Raw genomic sequence first — 22,843 nt, 5'->3', positions numbered from 1 at the left:
CAAGGTGAAGCTGCTGCAGTTCCAAGGCAGTTGGCTGGGTCCCATCCTACATTCTCCTGAAGCTGCAGGTCTCCCCCTTTGGTGCTGGATTCTGCTCAACTCTGATGTTTTGGAGAGATCCAGCCAGGGGTATCCACAGAGGCTGAGCCTGGGGTGCCAGCACCGAGCGGCCTGCAAGCTCTTGACCAGCAGCCTCTCCCTGGGGTGACAGGACAGCAGTAAACAGGATTTGCAGCTCAGGCCCCATCCTGCACACACACTGCTCCTTGGTATGCACACTGTGGGCACAGGGCAGTCAGTGAAAATACTCCCCAGGAGCCCCTGCCTTCCTCAGCCTGGGTGACTCTAGGGCAGTGCCTCCAGCCCAGCTCCCTCTGGGGGCTGAGCAGAGACCTCTCCCTCCCTTCTTAGACCCAGCTGCCCTCCCTGCCAGGCTGCAAACCTCCCCCAGCAGCTGCACTACCGCTCCTGATGCCCCAGGCCAGACCAGGTTTCTCCAGAAAAGCCAGTTGCTGGTTTTTGAGCTGGTTCTGCTGTGCCAAGGGAGGCCAGATAAAGCTACTGGGTGAGCTTCCATTTTGGATGTGCTTCTTCCAAGTGCAGGATATCCCTGTGTAGAAAACAATGCCTTCTCCAGCCTGGCTCGCAGGCTGGGGCTAGCTCCAGGCACCACCTCTGCCCTTTACAAATGCCTTATCCTCCTGACCATTCTGCATCTGCCACTATTGATCCATCAGATAACAACAGCAATCCTTTCTCTTTTCCCTCTGCAGAGGTTTACAATGAGTCTGGATGAGTTCATGGAAGACAGATACTAAAGCTGACTGAACTCCCAGAAACCACCCACAGCCAAAGAAATTTCCAAGCTGAAAACAGATGCTGGCTGGGAGAATATTAAGAGGAGCATCACATGTCCTGTGTGTGCTGCTCCTCCTTCCTAAGAATGCACTTTGACCACTGCCAAGGCAAGATCCTGGAACAAAGAGGCCTTTAGTGCACCCCCAGTCTCAGTCTCAGTACAAACACACTGCCCTGGCCCCAGCACAGAGCAAGGGCAGCTGTGCTGCAAAGCACTCCCAGTTACTCTGAGAGTTTGTGCACTTCTCTCATTTGTTATTCCCTCTTAGACACTAGGAAATCAAATGACTTTCCCTCCCAATTAGTACTCCTTCATTATGCAAATAATGTCCTTTGATCTGCTCCTGCTGTCACAGAGCGGATCTGACTGTATTTGGTTTATTCCTCTTCACGCCCCAGGAAGGCACCCACCTCTGGGAGCTGGGACTGTGCTCTTGGCAGGGAATGGAGAGTGCAGCTGAGAGCTGCCTTGACTGAGAACAAAAACCACCCAAGCACAAACCCCAGTGAGGCCTGGGAAGGCAAAACCACGGGAGGAGGAAGAAGGGGTCACCCTTAACTCTTCAGGCTGGGATGGAGAGCAAAGGCTGCAGAGCTGCAGAGACAGGGAATGAGCAGCTCCCTGCAGCTCCAAGCTGGAGAGCAGCCCTGCCCTTGGAGTGGCCCCATCCCAGTCACCCAATCACCCTTCTTTTTACTTCATTCACCTACTACAGATGAATCCAAGTGGTGCTGGCAGCAGCTTGGCCACCAGCACGTCTCCAGGCTTTGATCTTGACACACTAATAGCCAACCTAAGTTCTCCAGCCTTTGTCCTCCTGCTTGGCCAGCACCAAGCTGGGATCACCTCCATCCACACTCAGGAAGGCAGCAAGGCACTCCCCAGTCACTCTCATGGAAATACCCCACAGCTCTAGGGGAGATGCTCTGTGCAGCTCAGAGACAGCAAATATCAATAACCAATACCAACCACAACAAAGCCATGAGCACAGCTGCACCCAGCCTTGGTGCCACACAAGGAGCTCTCTCACACAAAAAGGGCCTGGCAGGTCTCTTCCCACAAGAATATCCTGAACTTCACCTCCCTGGCCCAGCAGCTTCCCCTATCCTGCATCCTCAGCCCTTCCTGCAGCATCTGGAGCTGAACTTCTCACACCAGGTCCTTGACCAGCCTCATGTACCTCCCAGCTGCTGAACCTCAGAGGGTTGAGCAGAAAGCTCCTTGCCAGCCTTGCCTGTTTATGCTTTCACAGGCTGTGTCCATCTTGTCCTTCGTGCTGCCTGTTCCTGGGCAAAGCCCAGGGAGAAGTGGGAGGGAGCTGGGAACTTACAGCAGCAGCAGCAGCCTGTGGGTCCCTCCAGCTCTGCACTCACACTGCTGGGGCCCAGGCAGCAGCACCATGGGAGGATGATGTGTGAGGCCCTCCCTGGGCTGTCTCCAGGCAAGGCTGCTCTGGAGGAGCCCCTGCACTCCCCAGGGTGGCCAGACTGCAGGAGGCTCTGAGGCTGTGGCAGGCAGGTAGCCTGGAAAGCAGAGCAGGCTCCTGGCTCCAGCTCCCCTCTCTAAGCACACAGCTGGGAAATGCAGCCCACGCCCTTCACAGCACTTCTCTTCACTTTTAACTTCCGAGTGTTTTAATTTGCAGGAATCGCCTTCTTTCATGTTGTGAAACCGTGTTTCTTTCTCCCTCTGATCTCCAATTTCGCATAGAAACTGTCTCCTTTGATATGTCTTGTTCACATCAGTCTGATCAGGCAGCTCCATAATTGTTAGTGATTTTCAAAGAACTGGGATCCTTGTCTAATACCCAGAGTTGAGAATTCCTTGCTTTTTAAAATGTTGTTCAAGCAAATTAGATTAATTTAATTTCTTTCTTCCCTTTGGGAACAGGATGCCTCTTGCTTTGGTGCCCACATGCTGTCTTTCATTTCTCCAGGAGCACCCAGCTGTAGTTCAAGGGGTCACTCTCTGACTGAGGCAAGGATTTGCACAGGTAACTGGAAGCAGAAGGAGAGCTTGGGATGCCTCAGGAGAACTTGTTCTGCATACATGAACAGAATCCAGGCAGCAGCAGCTCCTCTGGTGCAATTCCTGCACATCTGTACCTGCTGGAGGCCACACACCAGCCTTGCAATATGCTGCACATGAACCAGGGAGAGCTGGAGCTGTGTCCTGAGGCAGTGCAGACTGAGCACCATGCCCTGCCCTCTGCAGCCAGACCTTCCTGCAGCAGCACAGCAGGCCCTGGTGGTTCCCCTGAGCTGCCTCTCAAGCCCTGGTGCTCTCAGCTGTCCCCCTGCCCCGGGGGCTCTCTGCACTCCTGGCACTGTTGCTGCCTCCCGTGCTGACTCAGCCCTTGCTGAGTGTTGGGGTCCTGCCTGATCTTCAACGCCAGCCTTTCACAGGCTGTCTGCTACCTGCACACAGCCTTTGGGAACAGTGATGTACAGCTCTTGCTCACAGCACATGCCAACACACACAGCCTGCTGCAGGGGTAGCAGAGAGCCCAGGGTGCACAGGGAATGCTGTGGCTTCAGGCAGTGCAGCACAGCCACTCTCCTGGACTCCAGCTGTGCTCTGCAGCATGGGAACCCAGCAGAAGCAAGGGCAGCAGTGCTGCAGTTCACACATCACCTCCCTGCACCCTTCCCAAAGCTTGGGTGGGCACAGTGCTGGCTGTCCTGCTCTGCCATCCCAGGGGGATGGACTCGTGCAGCCCCATCATCATCAGCCTGGCCCTCAGAGCTTCAGTGAGGCTGATCACCAACACACTTGAGAGGGGCCTGCTGCCAAGGCGATGGGCAGTAAAGGCTAACACAGGGAAGCCACACTTCTGTCACAGGGATGTGAATTCCCCAGCCTCAGCCAGCAAGGCCTGGCCCCTCAGAGAAGGGCAGACCCAGCTGAGAAGGGGCTGGCAGTTCTGCTCAAAGGGATGATGTCTGAGCAGCCCTGGGGCTCAGAAGAGCAGCAAGGCAGCACACAGAGGATGGCCTAAGCTGGGGGAGAGGCACCACTCAGACCAATCTGAAGCACAGGCAGACCCTGTGAGCCCCTTGATTTGTGAGGGTTTAGTCCAACCACCCAGCATTCAGGAGAGAGGGGGCTGTGCAAAGCCAGAGTCAATGCACAGCAGGCAGCTGGCACCACCACGACCCCATCCCCAGAGCACGGCTTAGGGCTGAGACTGAGCGCTCAGCCAAAGGCTGGCAATCAGCTCAGAGGATTTATCCACTTGTTTTTCTTAAGCCACCTTATTTATTTTTCCCTTTTGGCTCCCTAGCTCTGCAATCCCTGAGATTTGCAAGTGGTTTTTGTGGGGTACAGCGGGCTCAAAGGTGTGACAGGAGAGAGGTGCAGCTTTCCCAGCCCAGAGCAGACCTACCGACGGGGGACAGCTCGGCCACGCTGCCGATGTAGGGCCCCTCGAGGAAGCGCGGCTCGCTGTCGTTGATGTCCTGCACCTTGATGATGAACTCTGACTCAGGCTCCAGCAGCTGGTCCGTCTGTCTGTCCCGGGCCTGTGCCCGCAGCGTGTAGAAGGTTTTCTGCTCCCGGTCCAGGCGCTCGGTGGCGTGGATGTCCCCTGTGATCTCGTCGATGAGGAAGATGGTGCCCGCGCCCTCCCCGGAGATGGTGTACTTGATGGAGCCGTCTCCCTCGTCCGAGTCTGAGTGGATCTGCCAGGGAAAGAGGGAGAGGGTGGGAGCAGGCTGGGGATGTGCTTGTACCCAACCCCAGCCACCTGCACAAGATGCCCGTGGTCCCTGTGTGATGCCCCTCTGCTCCTGTGGGACTGGACAGTGACAGAGAGCACCACCAGACAACTCCTGTTGGTTGACATGAAGGTCCAATAAATTGGAATTTCAGGCCTGTCTTTACAGCTCTGCAGATTACAGATTTTGCCAGTGCCCAACCCCACTACAAACCAAGGGACAAACTCCTTTAATAAGAGGTTACAAGATGATGGAAAAACAAAGGACAACTCGACTGCACTCCAAAGAAAGAGGCTTCCCTCTGGGCAAGGACCCAGGATTCTGGCAGCATGGGATCGCCTCTCCCAAGCTGCAACATCAGCATCCCCTCCCTTCTACAGAACCAACAGTTTTTTCCCTTTAATTGCCCAAAGTCCATCCTCATCCACCTGCTTTGCCTCAGCCACAGCCACCCTCCATGATTTGGGCAGTGGTGATGACAAATCTCCCTGCTGGAGAGCTCACACACTTGCTGCACCCCTCTGCTGGGTTTATGTTGCAAGGCAACAGGGGTCACAACATCCCATCATCAGGCCCAGAGCCCCACCTGGATAAAATTTCATGAAAGAGTGTGACAAATCAGCTCATGTTTAGGACTAAAAACAGACCCTGAGGAAGATGCCTTTGCAGGCAATCTCTGCTGCTTCATTTTTTAATTAAGACAATGTTTGGAATTAGGAAAAGAAAGGGTAAACAGCAGCTCCCCAAGGACCAAGAGCTGACTGGAATCCAGGCCAGACGTCCAGAGATAATTTTATTGGTGGCATTAAACTGAGTTATGAGGTTTTTACAATCCAGCCACTTATGAGAAATCTATTAACAGTAACTGGACAGGCAGAATGCATCTTGACAGGGAGCAGCATGGGCATTAATTGGGACAATCCATAATGGGACAGGCCCCCGGAAAGGTTTCATCAGCTGCTTTCATTTGTTTCCTACAATTTTTGCTTAGAATCAGCAAAGTCATGTCCCCCCTCCACAAAAAGAAAAAAGCCATCCATTAATCGGCTAATGAAATATGAAAATGTTTATGGGCCATTCAATCTTCCAAACTGCAGTTCTATAATCCACCTTTCAGACATACAGCTCTACCAGCAAGAATTTATACCAGAGCTGCCTCTTTTTTTATGATGCCTTCATTATATTTGTCTTGTTAGATACAGTTTATGAATTTATTTCACAAGTGAGGGACCCACACGTTAGGCAATTCAGTGCATTTTGCACAACATTCACAAATTACTGCCCATGGTGACACATCTCTCAAGGCTTGCCTGGAGGGAGACCTTCACTCAGCTCACAAATAGGGCTGTGAGCCCTGCAGAGTCTGGGACCACCGTGATGGCTTTGGCTGGAAATGTGCCTCTGGGGTGGTCACCCCACCCTGGCCACCTGGGGCATCCTGCCCTGGTCTGTGGGATGGTCATCCCAGCCTGGCCATCCAGTCCCAGTCCTCCCCACAGGCGGGGGGAGAGCTTGCTGCCCTCTTCACTTGATCATCCTCTCCCAGTTCTCACTGCTACTCCGTGAGCTTTTCAGAATGAAGGAGCACCAGGTCTGTACAGTGCAGGCAGCAGAAACCTGCATTTCCTGCTGAACACCGGGCTCATGATTAATAATTAGGCTAGAGATAAAGCATCCAGCGCCACATTGAGCTCTCAGCACATCCTCTTCACATATTTGCTCATCACTGACTGCTTGGAGCAGACACCAGCATCCCTGCAAACCGGAATGCTAGGAAGAAAAATGGAGCCTGGGCTCAAGGGGCTGCAGAGATTGATTTACAGGGGAAGATTAAAAGAGCTAAATCTGTGCTGCTTGGCTAAACAACAACTAATGGGGGAGGGCCGGATGGCAGACTACAGAAACACAGGGGGAGATGCCACGGACCACATGCCAGGGGTGTTCTCTCCTCCCTGTCACAGCAGGCAGGCTTGGGGAGCACCAGGCTCCCACGCAGCCTCAGGGCTCCCCCCACCCCTGGGCATGGCAGGACACTGATGCCACACAGCTCTGCCACACACACTGGGCCCCAAGAGCAGAGGGACCACCCAAGCCCTGCCTGCAGCTCAGCCCCAAGCAAGGAGAGCAGTGTCTGGGACATCCAGAGGGAGGACAATAAGCTGATCTGTCCCATTTGTTAAACGGGAAAATTGTTTCCTTGTCCTAAAAGACTACAAGCAGAATTCTTACCAAGCCATTAATTACATACTAATAATTAAATCAAAATTAAATATGAACAGAGGTGCACATTCCTTATTAAAAGCAATTAAACAGAAAGCACAGATACACAAATAAAAAATGGCTCTGGGGCTAGAAAAGAAAGAAAATCAAATAAAAACTAGCCCATAATAAAGGCGCACTCTGTTTGCTCCAACTCATAAAGCCCGAGTTCATCAATTTTCTTTAAATATTAGCAACTTAATTAAATCTGCTTTTTTCCCTTTAATCCTCTCCTCTATCTAAAATAGATCTGTCCACATGCAGAAGTTTGTAACTAGTGCTGACCCCATAATTCTATTTAAAAAACCCAAAGAAATCCACATCAAACTGACAGCAGCCTCAGGGGAAATTACAGTTCAGAAGAAGGATTAGCTAGAGAACCCAGATTTTATGGAAATGGTATCGGCCCTCCAGAAAGCACATGTAGGTGTGTGAGAGGCATCCACGGAGGGCAAGCCCCAGAGCAGGAAGGCTCCCCCAGTGCAGGAAGGGTCTGGACCCACAGACTGTGCTACGAGGGCTGGCACACTGCTGGGGACAAGGAGTGTCCCAGGCCAGCACTCCATCCTCTCCCAGCAGCAGGAAAAGCCTGGCCATGCTGCTTTCAGCCCTGGGCATCCCAGGCAGTGCTGCTGCTGCTGGGAGCCCCCGGGTGATGTGGTGGCTGATGTGGAAAGGGGCTGTAAAACGGGTGAGTTGTAGGTTTGGGTTCAGCCGGAGCCGAGGCAGTGCCAGGCCTGTGACGGGGCCTGTGCTGCTCCCAGGGGAGCCATGAATTAGCTGTGCCTGCTCCGAGGGCGGCGCAGGAGCGCGGCTTTGAGTGTCTGCTGAAACGGACACAAATCACCACTGAAATCCCCGCTGGCCCCCAGCCAGGAAACCCATTTTCAAGCTCCTCCAGACTCATGCCCAGACGGCTGAGGCCATCAGACAGCCCTGCTGTACAAGCTCTTGGGCACTTTCCTTCGGGGTGAGCCCATGCCTCCAGCTCCAGTGTGTTCCTCTGACTGGTCCCAACAGCTAGCACTGCCTTCACCCAAATACAAACAACCCATCTGCCTGACACGTGGGGCAGCTGCTTCTCCAAAGCTCCCAGAAGAGGATAAAGCCCAGCAACCCCAAGGTGAAATGCTCCTCCAGCCTCGGGACACCAGGAGTGGAGGGAGCCAGGAGTGGTCCATGTCCAGCCTGCCCAGGAGGTCACACACCAGGGAAGTGTGGTCAGTTCCTGTCTGCAGACCCAGTCCTGTCCAGCAAGGCACTGTCACCTGTCCCACAGAGACAGGGCTTCTTGCACCCACCCCCGGACATCACAAGAAGCCAGTATACAATTGTAGGAGTGCAGATGTAAATCTTGGTGTCCTGGGAGCACATTAACCTCACCACCCCCAGCAGGGATAGGGATCCTGCCATCACAGTCCACAAAGTATTTCTCCAGCCAGGCCCCCATGAACAACCTTCACATGGACCCTCTCTCTGCTCAGCAGTGCCAGCATTCCCACCCTGCCCCTGTCAGCCCCTTGGAGACACCAGGTCAGCTTACCTTCCCCACATAGAGCGGCTCCGTGCCCGTGTACTCCTCCACCACAAAGAATTGGTTCCAGACCCAGCCACGCTTCACTCTCCCTCCGGCCAGCAGGGCAGGGTCCCCGGGCTCCCCAGGGTCAGAGCCCTGCCCTGCTGTGTGCATGGCCCAGCACCCCAGCTCCTGCACAGCACATAGCAGCAGCAGCATGGTGCACAAGCAGCCCCGCAGACCCTTCGCCATGGCACTCTAGGAGGCTGCATCAGCAGGAGCTTCTGGGTGTACAGCCAGCATCCTTTAGGGAGAAGCAGGAGGAAAGTCCACACTAGGGGTGTGAGGCTGCCTGGTCAGTGCAGAGCATCCCTGTCCCTGCTGCATGCCCTGCCCTGCAGCTGGAGCGCTCCTGTCCTGCCTGAGTCACATCTGGGACAAGAGGTGGCCCGGGCTGCCCGCTGCTGGCGTGGGAGCAGTCAGTGCTGGTTCCTGGCAGGCTGCTGCTGGGTCTCCAGAGAAGAGTCTGGCAGCTGGCATCTGTCCCTGGGGACAGAGCTGCAGGGCTCCGTGCTGGGCTGCCGTGGGTCTGGCTGGGCAGGGGGGCGATGCACAGCCTGCTGCCCACCCTGCCAGCGGGCACACGGGGCACTGACACCCACTGCTGGCATTCACAGGAGGAGGAGGAGGAAGCTCTTCCACAAAGCTTTTCACTGAGGAGTTGACAGGATGAGCTGCTGTGGCCAACGTCTGCCTGTCCTGTGGCAGCTGGGACTACTGTGCAAGGGGTGTGGCAGGGCAGGCGTGTGTGCCACAGGTGCAGCTCACAAGGCCATTTGTAACTCCATCTTCAGGGGGACACCATCCCAGTGCCTGCTGAAGGGTCCTTTGCCCAGATGATTCCGGCCACTTCCATTCTCTGCTGGCTCACGCAGGGAGGTGCAGGGCAGTCAGCAGCATCTCCAGGAGCCTGGAAAAAGCCAAAGTGTCAGAGCTGGTGTGAAAACACGGCCCAGTGTCCCCCTGTGCTGCTCCTGCAGCCTTGCTCAGTATCTCCCACCCTGCCCTGCCCCAGGAGCTCCACAGCCAGGCCAAATCCCACAGGTCCTGCAGAGCAGCAACACAACAGGGAGGGCTGCAGAGCTCTCAGCACTGCAGATATCTGCTCCAGCAGGGACTCAAGAGACCAAGGATCCTGCTGACAAGGGCACCCCCTCACCACCTGGTCCTGGCTGTTGAGAGGAGTGAGGTCTGTGCCTGGAGGGAGTCACTGGTGCCCACCCACACTGTCAGGAGATGTGCAGCAGCACTCCTGGCACAGCACAGCTGCTGGTGCCTGCACAGGACCAGAGCACAGCAGTCCTGCACAGGCAGACAAGGCTCACACTGAGGGATACCAGCCCCTGAGCAGACACTCCTGCAAGCCCTCCCTGCAGAACCTCTCTGTCATCTCAGCTCTGCAGCCATGGGCAGCAGAAAAGCATCTGCTCAGGAATTTGCCACCTGGCTGACTCTAAAGGTAACAGTTTGAAAAAGGGCTCTGCTGTAAGCTTCAAGCCACCCTCAAGGCACCAAGGGCTGAGACACCAGACCTTCAGCCAAGGGTACATTGCATCCAGTACACATGGAGAGAAGTCTGATCAGGAGATGGGGATGCAGCATCCATCTCTCCCTGCACCAACACCCTGAGGTTCCACCAGAGCTCTGCAATACCAGCCACAGCCTGATCTTCTCATGAAACATGCACCAGTTCTGCAGAATTCATCTCCTGTCAGCTGCTCCTCTGGAGGAGTAGAGGAGAGCAGAAAAAGAGTGAATGGAAAGGCAAATGATCCTGGACCAGGTGTCCATCTATTCCCCACAGAAAGGGAACTGGACTGTGCTTTGCACAGACCCCTGCACAAATCTGAACAGTTCGGAGGAGGAACAGCTCCCACATATTTCTCCAGCCCTTTCCCTCACTTGCCATTCCCCCATGTGACTCCACCAATGGGGCCATTTCCCAAACAGGGAATGTCTGTTGCACTCTTTCCCGTCTGCATTCACTTGTCTGGAGAAACCCTGCCCTGAGAACCACAAAGCATCATTCTACACTGCCTGCTCATGGCTCACAAGTTGTGTGTCACACAACGTGCACAAATCTATTCACCAGAAGGTCTCACACACACCCCACCCCAGCACAGCCAAGATCACTCATGCACACTGGCTCCTTTTGTCTATTTCTGCCTCATTTGTGTGCACACACATTTCCTCCCCGTGTACACACACTATATTCCACTCACACATGCACATCAGCTGTCACATGTGCCAGCCCTGTGCACTTCATGCTCCAAGGAAAACAGGGTCTCCAGTGTATTTTTGTGTTAGCAATCATGGTACAGAAGCAGTAACATTGCTCCCCACCCCTCCTCCTTGCCAGCCCATTTATTATGAAGGTATTTCCCAGCAGCCAGGTGAGTTGTTGGCAATGTGTCTGCAGCCAGGCCTCCCCATGCAGAAATGCTTCCTGTCCCTGCTGCCAAAGGGCAGCTGGTGAGGGTCCCTATCAAACCCCAGAGTATTTAACACTGTACACCCAGGGGAGCAGGATGTCCTCTAGGTGGGGGACAGACTGAGCCACCTCTTCCCACATAGAGGGTAAAGTAACTTCACAGATTAAATGCAGAGGTTGGGGTCCCTGCTCTGGAGCAACAGAGCTGGGGCTGCCCAACCCACAGCAGAGCAAGACACTCACAAAAACAGCACAAGTGCAAGTGTGCTTTATCACACTTACCTGGGTATACAGAAGATAAATACAGCAAGACAGTGCACTGCTGTCACAAACAGCACCTCTCCCAACTCTCACACCTAGGAGAGCTCTGGTTATTTTGGAGTAGGTTACCCAGACAGTGACACATGTCAATAAACTGAGCAGCAAAAGCTGTGCCAGAGCAAGAGTTTCAGGTCAGCAGCAAGGGCAAACAGTAAGTGTGGGAAGAACACCCTGCCCAGCATCTCTACCTGCCACTCTGCAGCACTTTTGCAGGCAACACCTCCAGTTGTACCCAAAATCTGAGTACAAGGAGCTGTAGCGGGTAAACTCAACTGCCAGAAAGAGAATTTAAAAAGGAATCCATCTGCATGTGCTCCCAGGACAGCTATGTCAGCCAGAGCCTTGGGGAGAAGCAGCCACCACCTGCTGAACTCTCCCATTCTGCCCACCCAGCATCCTGTCCTTGCCATCCAGGAGCAGATCCAGCCACACTGATTTATAAAACCCTGCCAGAATCCTGACAAGGCAGCAGTGCCAGTGCCAGGGTGCAGTTCTGCAACACTGAAGGCCTTCTGAACACATGGGGAGGCTGCAGGAAAGCCAGTCCAATGGAGCAAATCCTGGCACCACAACTAACATCAGCATCCAGGGTGTCCAACCGAGCTGGCACACGAAGGCAGCACATTCCCACTGCCTCCAGGACCCAGCACTGGGGGCTCACAGCTGGCAGAAAGCACCAACACTGGCTCTGTGGCACACTAGGAGCCACCTGGATTCCCCTCATCACACCTCTCACTCCTCAGTGGCCTCTGATTTCCTCCAGGACACAGGTACCCCAGGCAGCCCTGTGCACACAGAAGTGGCACTGCTCCCTGCTCAGAAATGGACTCTGTCCTTCTCTGTCAGCCTGACCAGAGCTACAGCACACCAATGGAAGCAGCACAGTCCCAAACAGCATCAATAAACCAGTAACAAGAACAGCTTAAATGCACACACTAAGGCAAGGCAGGAAAGAGAAAGTGAGGGCAGAAGATGCTGCAGTGGGCAAGCTCCCCTTGAGCAGAGCTGCTCCCTGGCTGCCAGACAAGCTGGCCCACAGTTCCCAAGGCAACTTGTTCAGTCCTGTAGCATCTGAGCACTCCACAGAGCAGATTCTGCCATGGAGAGAGAGTCCTGCTGAGCACCCATGGGGCTGGGCTGCGTTGCTGTGGGAAACACAACCTTATGTACAGTCTCAGCTATTGTGCTGGGTTTGTATTTCACAGATTTCTCATCTGAGCTGATGCAGTTTGCTGGTGGCTGTGTCACGTGCCCAAAGTTCAGCTCCTCTCAGCTGAGCTGTCTGCCTGCTCTTCCTGTGGGCAGCAATGCAGGACTCAGGTGCCTCATCCAGGTCCCAGACATCAAAGCCCAACTGCAGAACCTGTGCTGAACTCCAGTCCCCTGCACCACAAAATGCAGGCCCAGAGACACATCTGGAACCAGGCTCATTGCCACAAACCAGATCCTTCTTCTCCAGTGACAAATTCTCAGCCCGTGTCTCTTCTGTGACAGCTACAGGGTCACGTCTCTCCTCACTGTGCAGAATCTTTCCAGCTGTCACATCACACACCTCTTCCAGAAGCTGCAAAGCCAAAAGCTCCAAGTCCTACTCATGCCCTTGCAGCAGTAGGAATGAAGACACCCCAGGAGGTGCCATGCACAGGAACCAGGACTAGCACAGTGTTTATTTCCCTGTGTTACTGAAAACCTTTCACCAACAGCTGGAAGTGCCCCTTCCCTCTGCCACACCTGAGCAGTGGGGCTGTAAATAACCATGGGAGCTGCTGCTGCTGCAGCCAGCCCAGCCCAGCCCACAGCAGCACACATGTTCCCACGTGGCAGCGTGCCCAGCACACCACACCAAGCAGGTTTCCAAGCAGAGTGTGAAGCACCAGACCCTGACACTGCCCCAGGCCCAGGGTGATGTCCCCTGTCCTGCAGCTCTGCCATCCCCACTTCCAATTATCAGCACAACTCCCCCCTGCCCAGCAGAGCTCGTGCAGTTTGTTGGTGTGCATTTGGCACAGCTCTACTGTACATCATGTTGACAGTAGAAATTACATCCTGAGCTTATGTTTTACACTGTGCTCTGTCAGAACTCACCGCAGCCCAGTGATCAGGACAAATTGAATAGCATCCCGTCCATGTCAATATTTATTTCATTTTACAAATGCAGGCTGATGCAGGAGAAAGCAGGCAGGGGGAGGGGGGAGACATGGGCAGGCAATAGCACAGCAGGACAGCAGTGCCCAGCACAGCACAGCCCTGCATTGCTGCCAGCAGCCCAGGGAGGGTTGTCCCTCCCAGAGGCCAGGGAGCATCCCCAGGACCTCATGCAGTGCTCCCATGCATGTAGCTCTGCTGGAAGGGCTGGCACACCAGTACTGCCCCTCTGACAAACCCCAAAAATTGGTAACAAACACAGAATTGCCCACCAGGTACCAGAGGATGCAAAGGCAGGGAAGGAGAGCCTGCTCTCCTCAACCCCAGCGTGCAGCCTCAGCAAACATGAGCTTGCATGTCCTGCTGTGGCTCCCCACTCCTCCCAGCAGAGTGGCACCAGCATCAGGACTGCTCCAGCTGCTCAGAACAGCCATGAGGATGCTACAAAGGCTGCTGAGCAGCAAGGCACTGCTTGTGCCACCCTCTAGAATGCAGAGCCACAGCATGAATACCAAGCACAAGAGAGGAGCTCCTTAAAGCTTGGGCTTCCTTTCTTCTGTTTTACCACAGCCCAGAGGACACAAGGAAATGAAGGCTGCAGTAGGAGGGTTGCTGGACAGAGACAATTCCTCAGTCCTGACACCCACAGTGCTCCTGCTGCTGGATTAGCTGCCTGCAGAATGAGCTCAGGGGAGCACCCCTCCCACAGCTCCAGCCCTGCTACCCAGCAAAGCCAAGGAAGGAGCAGACAGCAGCACAGCAGGGACAGTCCTCGGGCTGGGGACAGCACCTGCAAGCAGAATCCCAACTCTGTGGCTGAAAACTGGGAGCTCGTGGGCTCCCATGCTCCTTACAGTGTGCTCTCCCCAGGGCAGATCCTGCAGGGACAAAGGGGGCACGAGAAGAGCTGGGGTGGGCCTGCATCCCCAGGGTCTGCAGCAGGTATCTCTGCCCTGTCAGAGGAAGCCACACGGGTTCTGCCAGCTTTGGCACTGAGCACAGCCACTTCACAGGGAGGCTGCAGAGGAGAGCATGGGGAGATACAAGAGGCAGGCTGGAGATGCAGACAGAGCACAGTCACAGCTCTGTCAATGGTTTGCAGCTCTGCTTCCAACAGGCAGCACTACAGCACCTTTGGAGACAACTCAGGACAGAAAGCCAGATGGACAAAAGCTCCTAGTTTGACTCCCAGCAAGCAGCCATAAGTGCCCCACTGTCAGAGCAGCAAGAAAGCACAAGTTTCACAGAAGTTCTTGTTCCCAGAACATGCAAACCCATCTGGAGACCCTTTCTAAAGAGTGGGGCCGACCTCCAGCACCAACCAGCCCCCTCCATTCCCTGCCCAGCTCCTTCTGACCCCACTGTGCCTCTGCCTGAGAGCTCAGAGGGTGTGCACTGGCTGCAGCACCATCCACACGTCAGCTGTGTCACCCCACGGGAGCAGCTGAAGCCACGTGCAAGCACAAGAGCAGCTCTGGGGTCAAATCAGTGCCAGCTCAGCCTGCACCCCACAGGGAGCCCACCTGCCTCACATCTGAGAGCGTGGGCAGCACAGCAGCCAGGCTCAGACAGCCCTTGCTGGGCCATGGGGCAGGAAAAAGCAGCAATTGCTGCAAGAGCAATTCTTTTCCAGCACTGCCTACAGTGCAGCACGGGCTGTGACCACGTCTCCTCCTGTTAAACAGGATTCAAATCCGCTTAAAGCTCCCCTTCCTGGGCAAAGGAGCAGGCTGGCTCGAGCACACTCCCCAGATCTGTTGTGTGGAGGTAATACAGGCATGGCAAGGCTGCTGCAAAGCTTTAAGATGGTTCATAATCTCCAGGCCTAAGGCTAAGACATGAACTCAGGCTCTCTGGAGCTCACTTTCTCTACTGGATATTGTAAGACAAGATGAGGCAAATACAGGTTTTTGGTTATTTTTTTTTCTTTTTATAAACTTCTCCTCAAAATATAGAGACAAGAGATGAGGCAATCTCAGCAGACATAAACCACTGTCAACTCCAGGCCAGGCAGGGGTATCACAGTCAAGCTTCCAACATCCCACACGCTGTCTCTTGACAGGAGATGTCAATACCACACCAAGCACCTTGGCCAAGCACCCACCCACATCCCCACAACCTCCTCCAGCTTCTCTCCAGCATTCAAGAGGCACCTCAGGATTCCCCCTTTGGGCTGGACAGTGGAATGCACTGAGCCCTCTGGAATACTCTGCAGCTTTAGAACACCAAGGACCAACAGCACAACCTGGCTGCAGCCCCCACAAACCAGTGTCCTTGACTGGAAAACATGAACACACATCACTGATTCTGTAAGGGAAGGCAGCACTGCTGAGAGAAAAGGTGTGGGCTGCCCACTCACATCAAGACAGATGATGGTAACTGCACTGCAAGCTCCCACTCCAGCAGATCCCATCAGTGCCATTTCAGTCTCAACACTCACATAAAGCTGGACAAAGCACCAGAATACTGGTGCCACATCTGGTGGGAGCATCTGGAAGCTAGACAGGTTTTTGCCACTGCAAGCTCTGCTGAAACTGGGGTTTGGCCCATTGCACCCTCTGCTGAAATGGATCCTGCAGAAGGCAGACACTAACTCAGTGTCCTTTCCAGAATACCACCAAATTTTGCCAAACAAGCAAGAGATAGCAAGAGATATTGACCTGGATAGCACTGTGTAAAAAAAAGCTGGAGAGATCAGTGGCAAAAGGATTCAAAACTGTAGAGGCTTTTGAATTAAGATATTTAAATTACTTTTGTCTTACACAGTGAAAGGGTCACGTAACCAGTCACTGGATAAGCATTTCCCAAATGCAGGTCCAGACTGTGCAAGGCAACATTTGGTAGCAATCTGCCTTTCAGCAAGTCTTCAGCCTTGATAGAGAGCACAGAAGACAGACAGACAATGATAAAATCAAGCTCTCCCTCTGATGTTACCATAGCCTCAGCTTTAACAACAGGGCAGAAAACCCATTATCCGTAGTAAAAGTTTAGTCATGCTTATTTTTGAAGTAAATCTTTGGATTTCCTCTTTCTGCTTCCTTGGAACTGTTCTCTCAGCAAGGAACTCCTTCATCTGTCTTTCTTCTGAGATCAACTTGCACAGGGTTGAGAAAAGTTGTTTTGGCAGAGGAATGTGTACCCACATAATGCTCAGGTCTGTATGACTAAACATGCCTCTTTCTCCCTTCTTTTTAAATTGCTTTAAGTTTAATTATTGTCCCCTTTGATGCTGCCTTGAGAAATTATAATAGAAAAATGAGGCAACTGCCAGAGCAGGAGCTATTCACAACCTTTTGGCTTCTCATGTTCAGTCACTTTCTGCTATCAGACACACTGTGAGGAACAGTATTTGTTAAAGCTCTCACACAAGCATTGTTTGGAAAGAAGTATTTTCAAAGTTTAGGAGGGTTTTTTTTTTTTCCTCCAAATCTTCTCTAGTCCAAGTTTCAAAGAAATTTTAATTGCAAAGAAAATCTCAACATTTGCCCTAGGGAAGAGGTTTTTACAGCCATAACGGTCTCGCTCTGCAGCAATTCTTTTCCAAATATGGAATTTTCATGCCTTGTCTACGTGAATACAATACTTTTAATTTGTCTTTAAAAACAGTCTCTGAGAGGAGGTGGAAGCAGCCATCACAGCACCTCTGTCACAACTTCTGAGATGGACAGAGCTCCTCCTGCTGTGGTGAGAGAGCTCTAGAGCTCAGCCCAAGCCTTTCATTTCAGGATCTGGACAGAGAGCTGTGTGTGAGAGCACTCCCTTACAAACACCCTGTATAAAGCCAGAAGCTGCATTCCTGAGAGAGCTGCCTCTTTCATGTCCCAGCAGCTCCTGAGGAGCCTGAAGTGCTCTTGGGCACAGAACCCTCCCCAGCCTCCCCTGCCAGAGCTGCGCCCGTGGCCAGCCCTGGGACACACAGGGACAACCATCACCCCCCCTTGCCTCCTGCTGCTGCTTCTTCTGGCCCTGAACACCAGCAAAAGTGACAGGGAAGGAAGGGCATGAGCCCAGAACAGCACAGGTGGAATCAAAGCTGATGGCCCAGACAAAGGGGCCATTTGGATAGGAATTAGAGGACAAAGTAAAATAAAAAAGCACAAAATGGAATTCTTCCACTTTGACAAATGTGGAGGGAATTGGCTTCTTTTAAGCCAATGTTTGGCAGATGCATGAATTATTTATCATTCAATATTGTGTGATTAAATGGAAAATTGAAGATGTTCATAGCTCTGTCTGCAACTTTCTACCTCTTGTGAGAGACTCCTCAAATTCCTACACAGAATAACAAATGGGTATTATAGTGAGTCAGAAAGGTTCAAAGAAACCTCCTCCAATTTGCTTCTCAAGGTTCAAGGTCACGTTTAGACTCAGTCCTCTGGTGAAATAAATACTATGGCAGGCACACATCACTTTCAGGAAGGTCTCTTGCTGCTGCTCACTCTTCTTCCCCATACATCTTAATCCTCTTAGCAATTTTGTCCTTGGAAATCCCTCAGTCCTCATGACAGGAGATCTGCAAGCCCTCTTTACAGAAGGCATGAGGAAGTCCCTTGCCCTGACAGCACATTGCCACTTTGAGACTCAGACCAGGCCCCCACAGGATCCTCCACAATGCAGCTGAGAGGTTGTGAGGGAGGACAGGAGAGCAGCAAAAAGCCAGGACAACACCTGGGGGGCTGCACCTGCAGCTCTCACAGCCCCTCTCTGCAGTGGAACGAGATCATCTGGGTGAGCACAGCCCAGATCAGAAACCTGTACCAGCTTTCCACTGCAGATGCCTCTTTGGGTGCCTTTGGTCCAAGCTAAGTGGCTTCCTCAGCACCTCAGGACAAGCCTGCAGCAATAAACAGCTGTTAGCAAGGAGGAAGAATGAGTGTAATTAGTCTCCTTAATGCCAATTTCAGCCTGATCTCTCACACTTAAGAAAACTGTTACAACGATTTTCTTTTTTTCAGAGGAGCTCATTAAATAAAAATTAGAAACAAGATAGCATAATGGGTAAGAAAATTGTTTCTGCAACATCCTGCTAAAGTCCAACACTGCCCTGCCTACAGACAAGCTTTTCTGGTTGGGAAGAAGATGCTCCAAACCTTCCTGCTCCCCAGGAGCTCCTAAGCACCAGGAAGAAAAGAAGGAATATCTGGGCACCACAGGAATTTAGGAACCTGAAGCAGAATGGTGAAGCATGTTTCCCTCATGCCCCAGAGAGGAGGCAAACCTGCTTTGCTAAGACTCAGCACCGTGCAGAACACTGCAGCACAGCTGGCAGGAATCCCTGGCAGCTGAGCCTCCAACACAGGTACCACATTTTGGCCAAGTCTGTTTGAAAGCCAAGGTCTCCAAGAGGAGCCCAGCAAGGAGAGGGGCGGCCCAGGTGATCAGAGCTCTCCCAGTCCCTTCCCAGGTCCCTGAGACTGCACATTGAGCACAAACAGGCCAGGGTGAGCAGCGCTCTTGAGAACAAGCCCCAGAGCACCTCAGCCCCACAGGAGCCTCTGGAGCCACCCTGGTAGACACCCACTGAAAACAAAGCCCATCTCCCCCTCAGAAAGAACAAACAGGAGAGACCAGAGCCTCTTGCAGGGCCAGGGACCCACACACGGGAGCAGATGTGCCAGGAATACCCAGAGCACGGCACCTGCCCACGAGCTGCAGATAACAGCTCCTGCAAAATAAAGGACTGACCTCCTTGTAAGCAACTTGCAGACAACAGCAACAGGCTAAATTTTGCATTCAACCATTAATGATTGATGCATTATTTATTTGGAATCATTTGCTTCATTCCACTAATCACATCAGCACTACCAGCTCCTGACAATGAGCAGTGCTCACAGTCATGTCCCAGGAGCCACTCAAACCAAGCTCAGTGGCCTCAGGGCTATTTCACCTCCCAGGAAAACATCCAGCCTTTGCCAAAAGCTGCTCACTGCCCTGCAGACACCACATATCCTCTGATGGGCAGCATCTGGCGCTGCTCACACTGCCCCAGGTCCAGAGGGAACTGCTGAAAGCAGCTCCTGTCCACCAAGGGCTCACCTGCAGTCAGGAGAAACCAGCATTACACTCATGCCCTGCCCTGAGCCCATCATCTTGCACTTTGAGCTCGGCCTCCAGTCGTGGTTTCACTGCACAACAAGGAAACCACTATGAGTTTCTTCATGTGTCAATGGCCCAACTTGGGCTCCACAAAGAAGACCTCCCTGGAAGGGCAAACAGCCCCATAAAGAGAACCCACATGGAAACCAGACACCTCCAGAGCAGAGCAGCCCTTTGTCCCCTCAGTGCCACAGCCCAGAATACCCAATCTGTGTCCCCCCAGGCACTCCTGTGCCACTTTGCAGGCAAAGCCCACACAGCAGAGGGCACAGACACCTTCCCCCAGAGGAACCAGTCCTTTGGGAATGGACAAAGTCCAGGTGGGAGCTCTGGAGACAGGGACAGAGAGACCAGGTCACTCACATGCAAATGAAGAAGCATTTTAGCATCCAGTTCGGTAGAAATCAAATTTCGATATCCTTCCATGCCCACTAAATTCTGTTCACAAAGACCAAGAAAAAAAAAAGGAAGCAAAAGCCTTAATAAATGCTGGAAGAGCAGGGAGCTCCCACCAGCTCCCAGCCCAGCGTAGCTCAGGGATTATCTAGGCAATAGTTTATTTTTCTCTCCAGTATCATTTTCCCAGCTTGATCTCTACTGTCGCAGTATGATGGTTTCACCCCATTAGCCTTGCTTAAAAAAGTGATCCCAGGACTGTGAGTGTTATTGCCCACATAAATCAGGAGGCTTTGAATATGGAGCACCTTTAAATAAACAGCTGATGGAAGTGAAGTTCCGGGATCATTATTAATAGCTTTTCATTTCTGTGGCCGCTGTGCTGTGACATTCTTTGCCAGCAGAAAGCCTCTGCTTCCTATCCCCAGCACATCAGATCCCCCGGGTCCTGCAGCCAGGATGAATGACTGCACCTCTGTGTTAATTGCATCACCCGCTCCTCAAACAGAATGCTAATATTAACCAGCAAGAGGAGGAGAGGCTGCACACCAGCAGTGATGGGACACTTCAGAGAGAGACACGCCAGCCCCACTGCCTTGGCCAGGGCTGGTCCTTCCTCCTTCCCTCGAGGAAGGGCAAATCTTCCAATACACACCAGCGAATGTTACAACAGGTGACGAGGTCCTGTTCAATTTCTGTCCTGTCTGAAGTGCCTTGTACTGGACAGACACCAATTTTCTCTGCTCTGCCAGCAATATTACACCTCTCACAAGCCCCCTGGTAAGCAAAATGATGCCACTCTCTGTCACCCTGGTTTTTTAAGATTTTCTAAGCCTTCTGATGTTGACATTCTTGTAGCAAACTTACTCACACACTTTCTGTGAATAACTCATTGTTTTGAATTCCTTTATGGAGGAGAAGAAAGTTGATGGACTGTTGGTTTGTCCAGTGCCATTGGAGAGGTGGCACTGTCACCCTCCAACCCACTGTCACTCTTGGAAAACTATAAATGTTGGAGTCAGAAAATAAACTTCCCTTTTTTCTTCACCTTGAGAACAGTGGTGTGCCCTTGTGTTCTTTTGTGTCCTATAGTGACAACTCTCCACATTCCAAACAGCTTCAGGATGAGCCCAAAGCAATACACACCCTTGGAGAAGCAGCCACCACAGAGCAGCCCCAAGAGAACTTACAGGCACTGTTCAAACATCTCACCTGGCCAGATCCAGTTCATTTTTCTCCACCGTGACTTCCCCAGGGAGAAATCACTCTCCTCCTCTGTGGAAGGGGCTAACAGCAGGCCTGTTAGCTAAAGGAGCGAGAAGAAGCTGAGAAGTAAGAAGAAACTGATAAGGAGCTCTCTCCAAGGCTGTAACCAAAGAGACTGAGAGAAGAAAGACAGAAGAACTTTGCAGCTGGATGAAGCATTTTTAGAAAGTTAGTTAAGTCACTATAATTTCTCACCAATAGTATTATGTTGATTTATTGTGGCCAATAGTAAAGATAGAAGAAGCATAAACAATTGGAAAGTGTATAAAAATCAGGCATGTGCAATAATAAAGTGTTGCCAACTGAGACTGCTTGTAGTCTCTGCTTTATGTCGTGACTGCCTCGACAGCGACATTCCTCCATCTTCAGCTATCAGGGACTCCCCTGAGTGCTGCAGGAAGGTGCAGAGCAGCAACAGCTAACACCACCCACTTCCCTTTCCCAGGGTGGTGAGCCTGGGGCAGGACCAGACATCTCAGCAAGAAAGACCTTGGCCACCTGCTCTGGGAGCCCCTGGCTTTGCTCTCTGCTGCCAGCACTGACACAGGTGCTCCCAGGTGGAATTCCCAAAATCTTCACGTGCAGGATCCAGAGCTGCCAACCCCACTGCATCCACAAATGACATCTTCCACCAGGTCTGTGGAAGGACCAAGTTTCTCCTCAAAGTGTGCTCAGGCTCTCTGAGGCACTTTGCCCAAAGAAAGAAGGAAATGATCCTGCTGGCAGCCAGCTCCAACAAAGTGACTGATGTAAATGCTGGCAAAAAGGCTCCAAAGTGCCCAGGAAAAGGCTGGCACAGGTGTTACAGCCCCTTCACTGCAGAGACAAAACCAGAGGGTCCTGCTGCTGCAGCCCACCCCCATCTCCTTCTACTGTTCTTGAGTCATGCTGCTCAAAGAGAAATCACAGGGGAAGCAAATACCCCAAAACAACCTGTTGCTGTTTGCAGGGACAGACTTTGCAACAGACATTTGCTGTACATAAACTCAAAGGGCTGCAAAGAGCAGCAAACCATAGGAACAGGTGATGGCTTTTGATTTTACTGCTTGCTCTTTTCCCAAATCCAGCTCTCAGCAAGGAGATTTGGGACACAGGCATAAATAACAGAAGGTTCACCTATGAGAAAGCTGAAGTGGAAGCATCAGAAAACTGGAGTGTGGCTGAACAAGGCTGAAAGAGCCCACTACACGCTGGAAGTACATTCCTTGGAGGGCTTTAAGAGGGACAAAAAGTGCTAGATGTGTCTCCTGATTTCAGAGCCCTTTGCTAGCTCTGAATTGTGATGGACTAGCACAGCAGAGATACATCCTTATGACAAATCTGTGGGTCTCTGGATATGATTCTGCAAGAATACAGCACCAGCTTTCCCTCTGCAAGGAACTCAGACCACTTTGCTGAGTGAAGAAAAAGATTTGATTCCTCCTCCACCACTCCCCCAGTGCTGTATTTGCAGACTGTGAACCAGCATCCAGCAGCCACACAGGGCCTTCAAGCACAGGAAATACAGTGGGTATCACACATGCAAAGCTCAGTGCATCACAGAAACACTGCTTCCCAACCACCAGACTTCAGCATCCCATTGAAGCATCACCTCTCAGCAGAGGCCAAATGTGCAAATTGCAGTTGAAAGGGAGAACATTTCTGAAAGCTTGAAGCACATGAACACAGCAGACTGGAACAGAATCTGCAAGTAGCTTCACTTTAATGTCACTACCAAACCAACAGCACAAAGAGGAAGGGACAGACTGGGAGCCCTGGGAACAACCACTCTGCTCAGC

At 52.3% G+C, this 22,843-nt stretch overlaps 1 protein-coding gene across 1 annotated transcript in view; it reads right to left on the bottom strand.

The window, feature by feature from the left end:
• The window catches only part of CDH22 (cadherin 22), a 78,670-nt gene that overhangs the window by 43,699 nt on the left and 12,128 nt on the right, over positions 1-22,843 (bottom strand). Inside the window, exons 2-3 of the mRNA XM_077187542.1 lie at positions 8,378-9,320; positions 4,245-4,539 (exon numbers count right to left, since the gene is read on the bottom strand). Coding sequence (XP_077043657.1) covers positions 4,245-4,539; positions 8,378-8,602 — 520 coding nt within the window. The 5' untranslated portion in view covers positions 8,603-9,320. The remainder of the gene's footprint in view (positions 1-4,244; positions 4,540-8,377; positions 9,321-22,843) is intronic.

This window comes from Agelaius phoeniceus, chromosome 17, assembly GCF_051311805.1.
Source record: "Agelaius phoeniceus isolate bAgePho1 chromosome 17, bAgePho1.hap1, whole genome shotgun sequence".
NCBI lineage: Eukaryota > Metazoa > Chordata > Aves > Passeriformes > Icteridae > Agelaius > Agelaius phoeniceus.
This window is presented reverse-complemented; position numbering and strand designations above follow the sequence as displayed.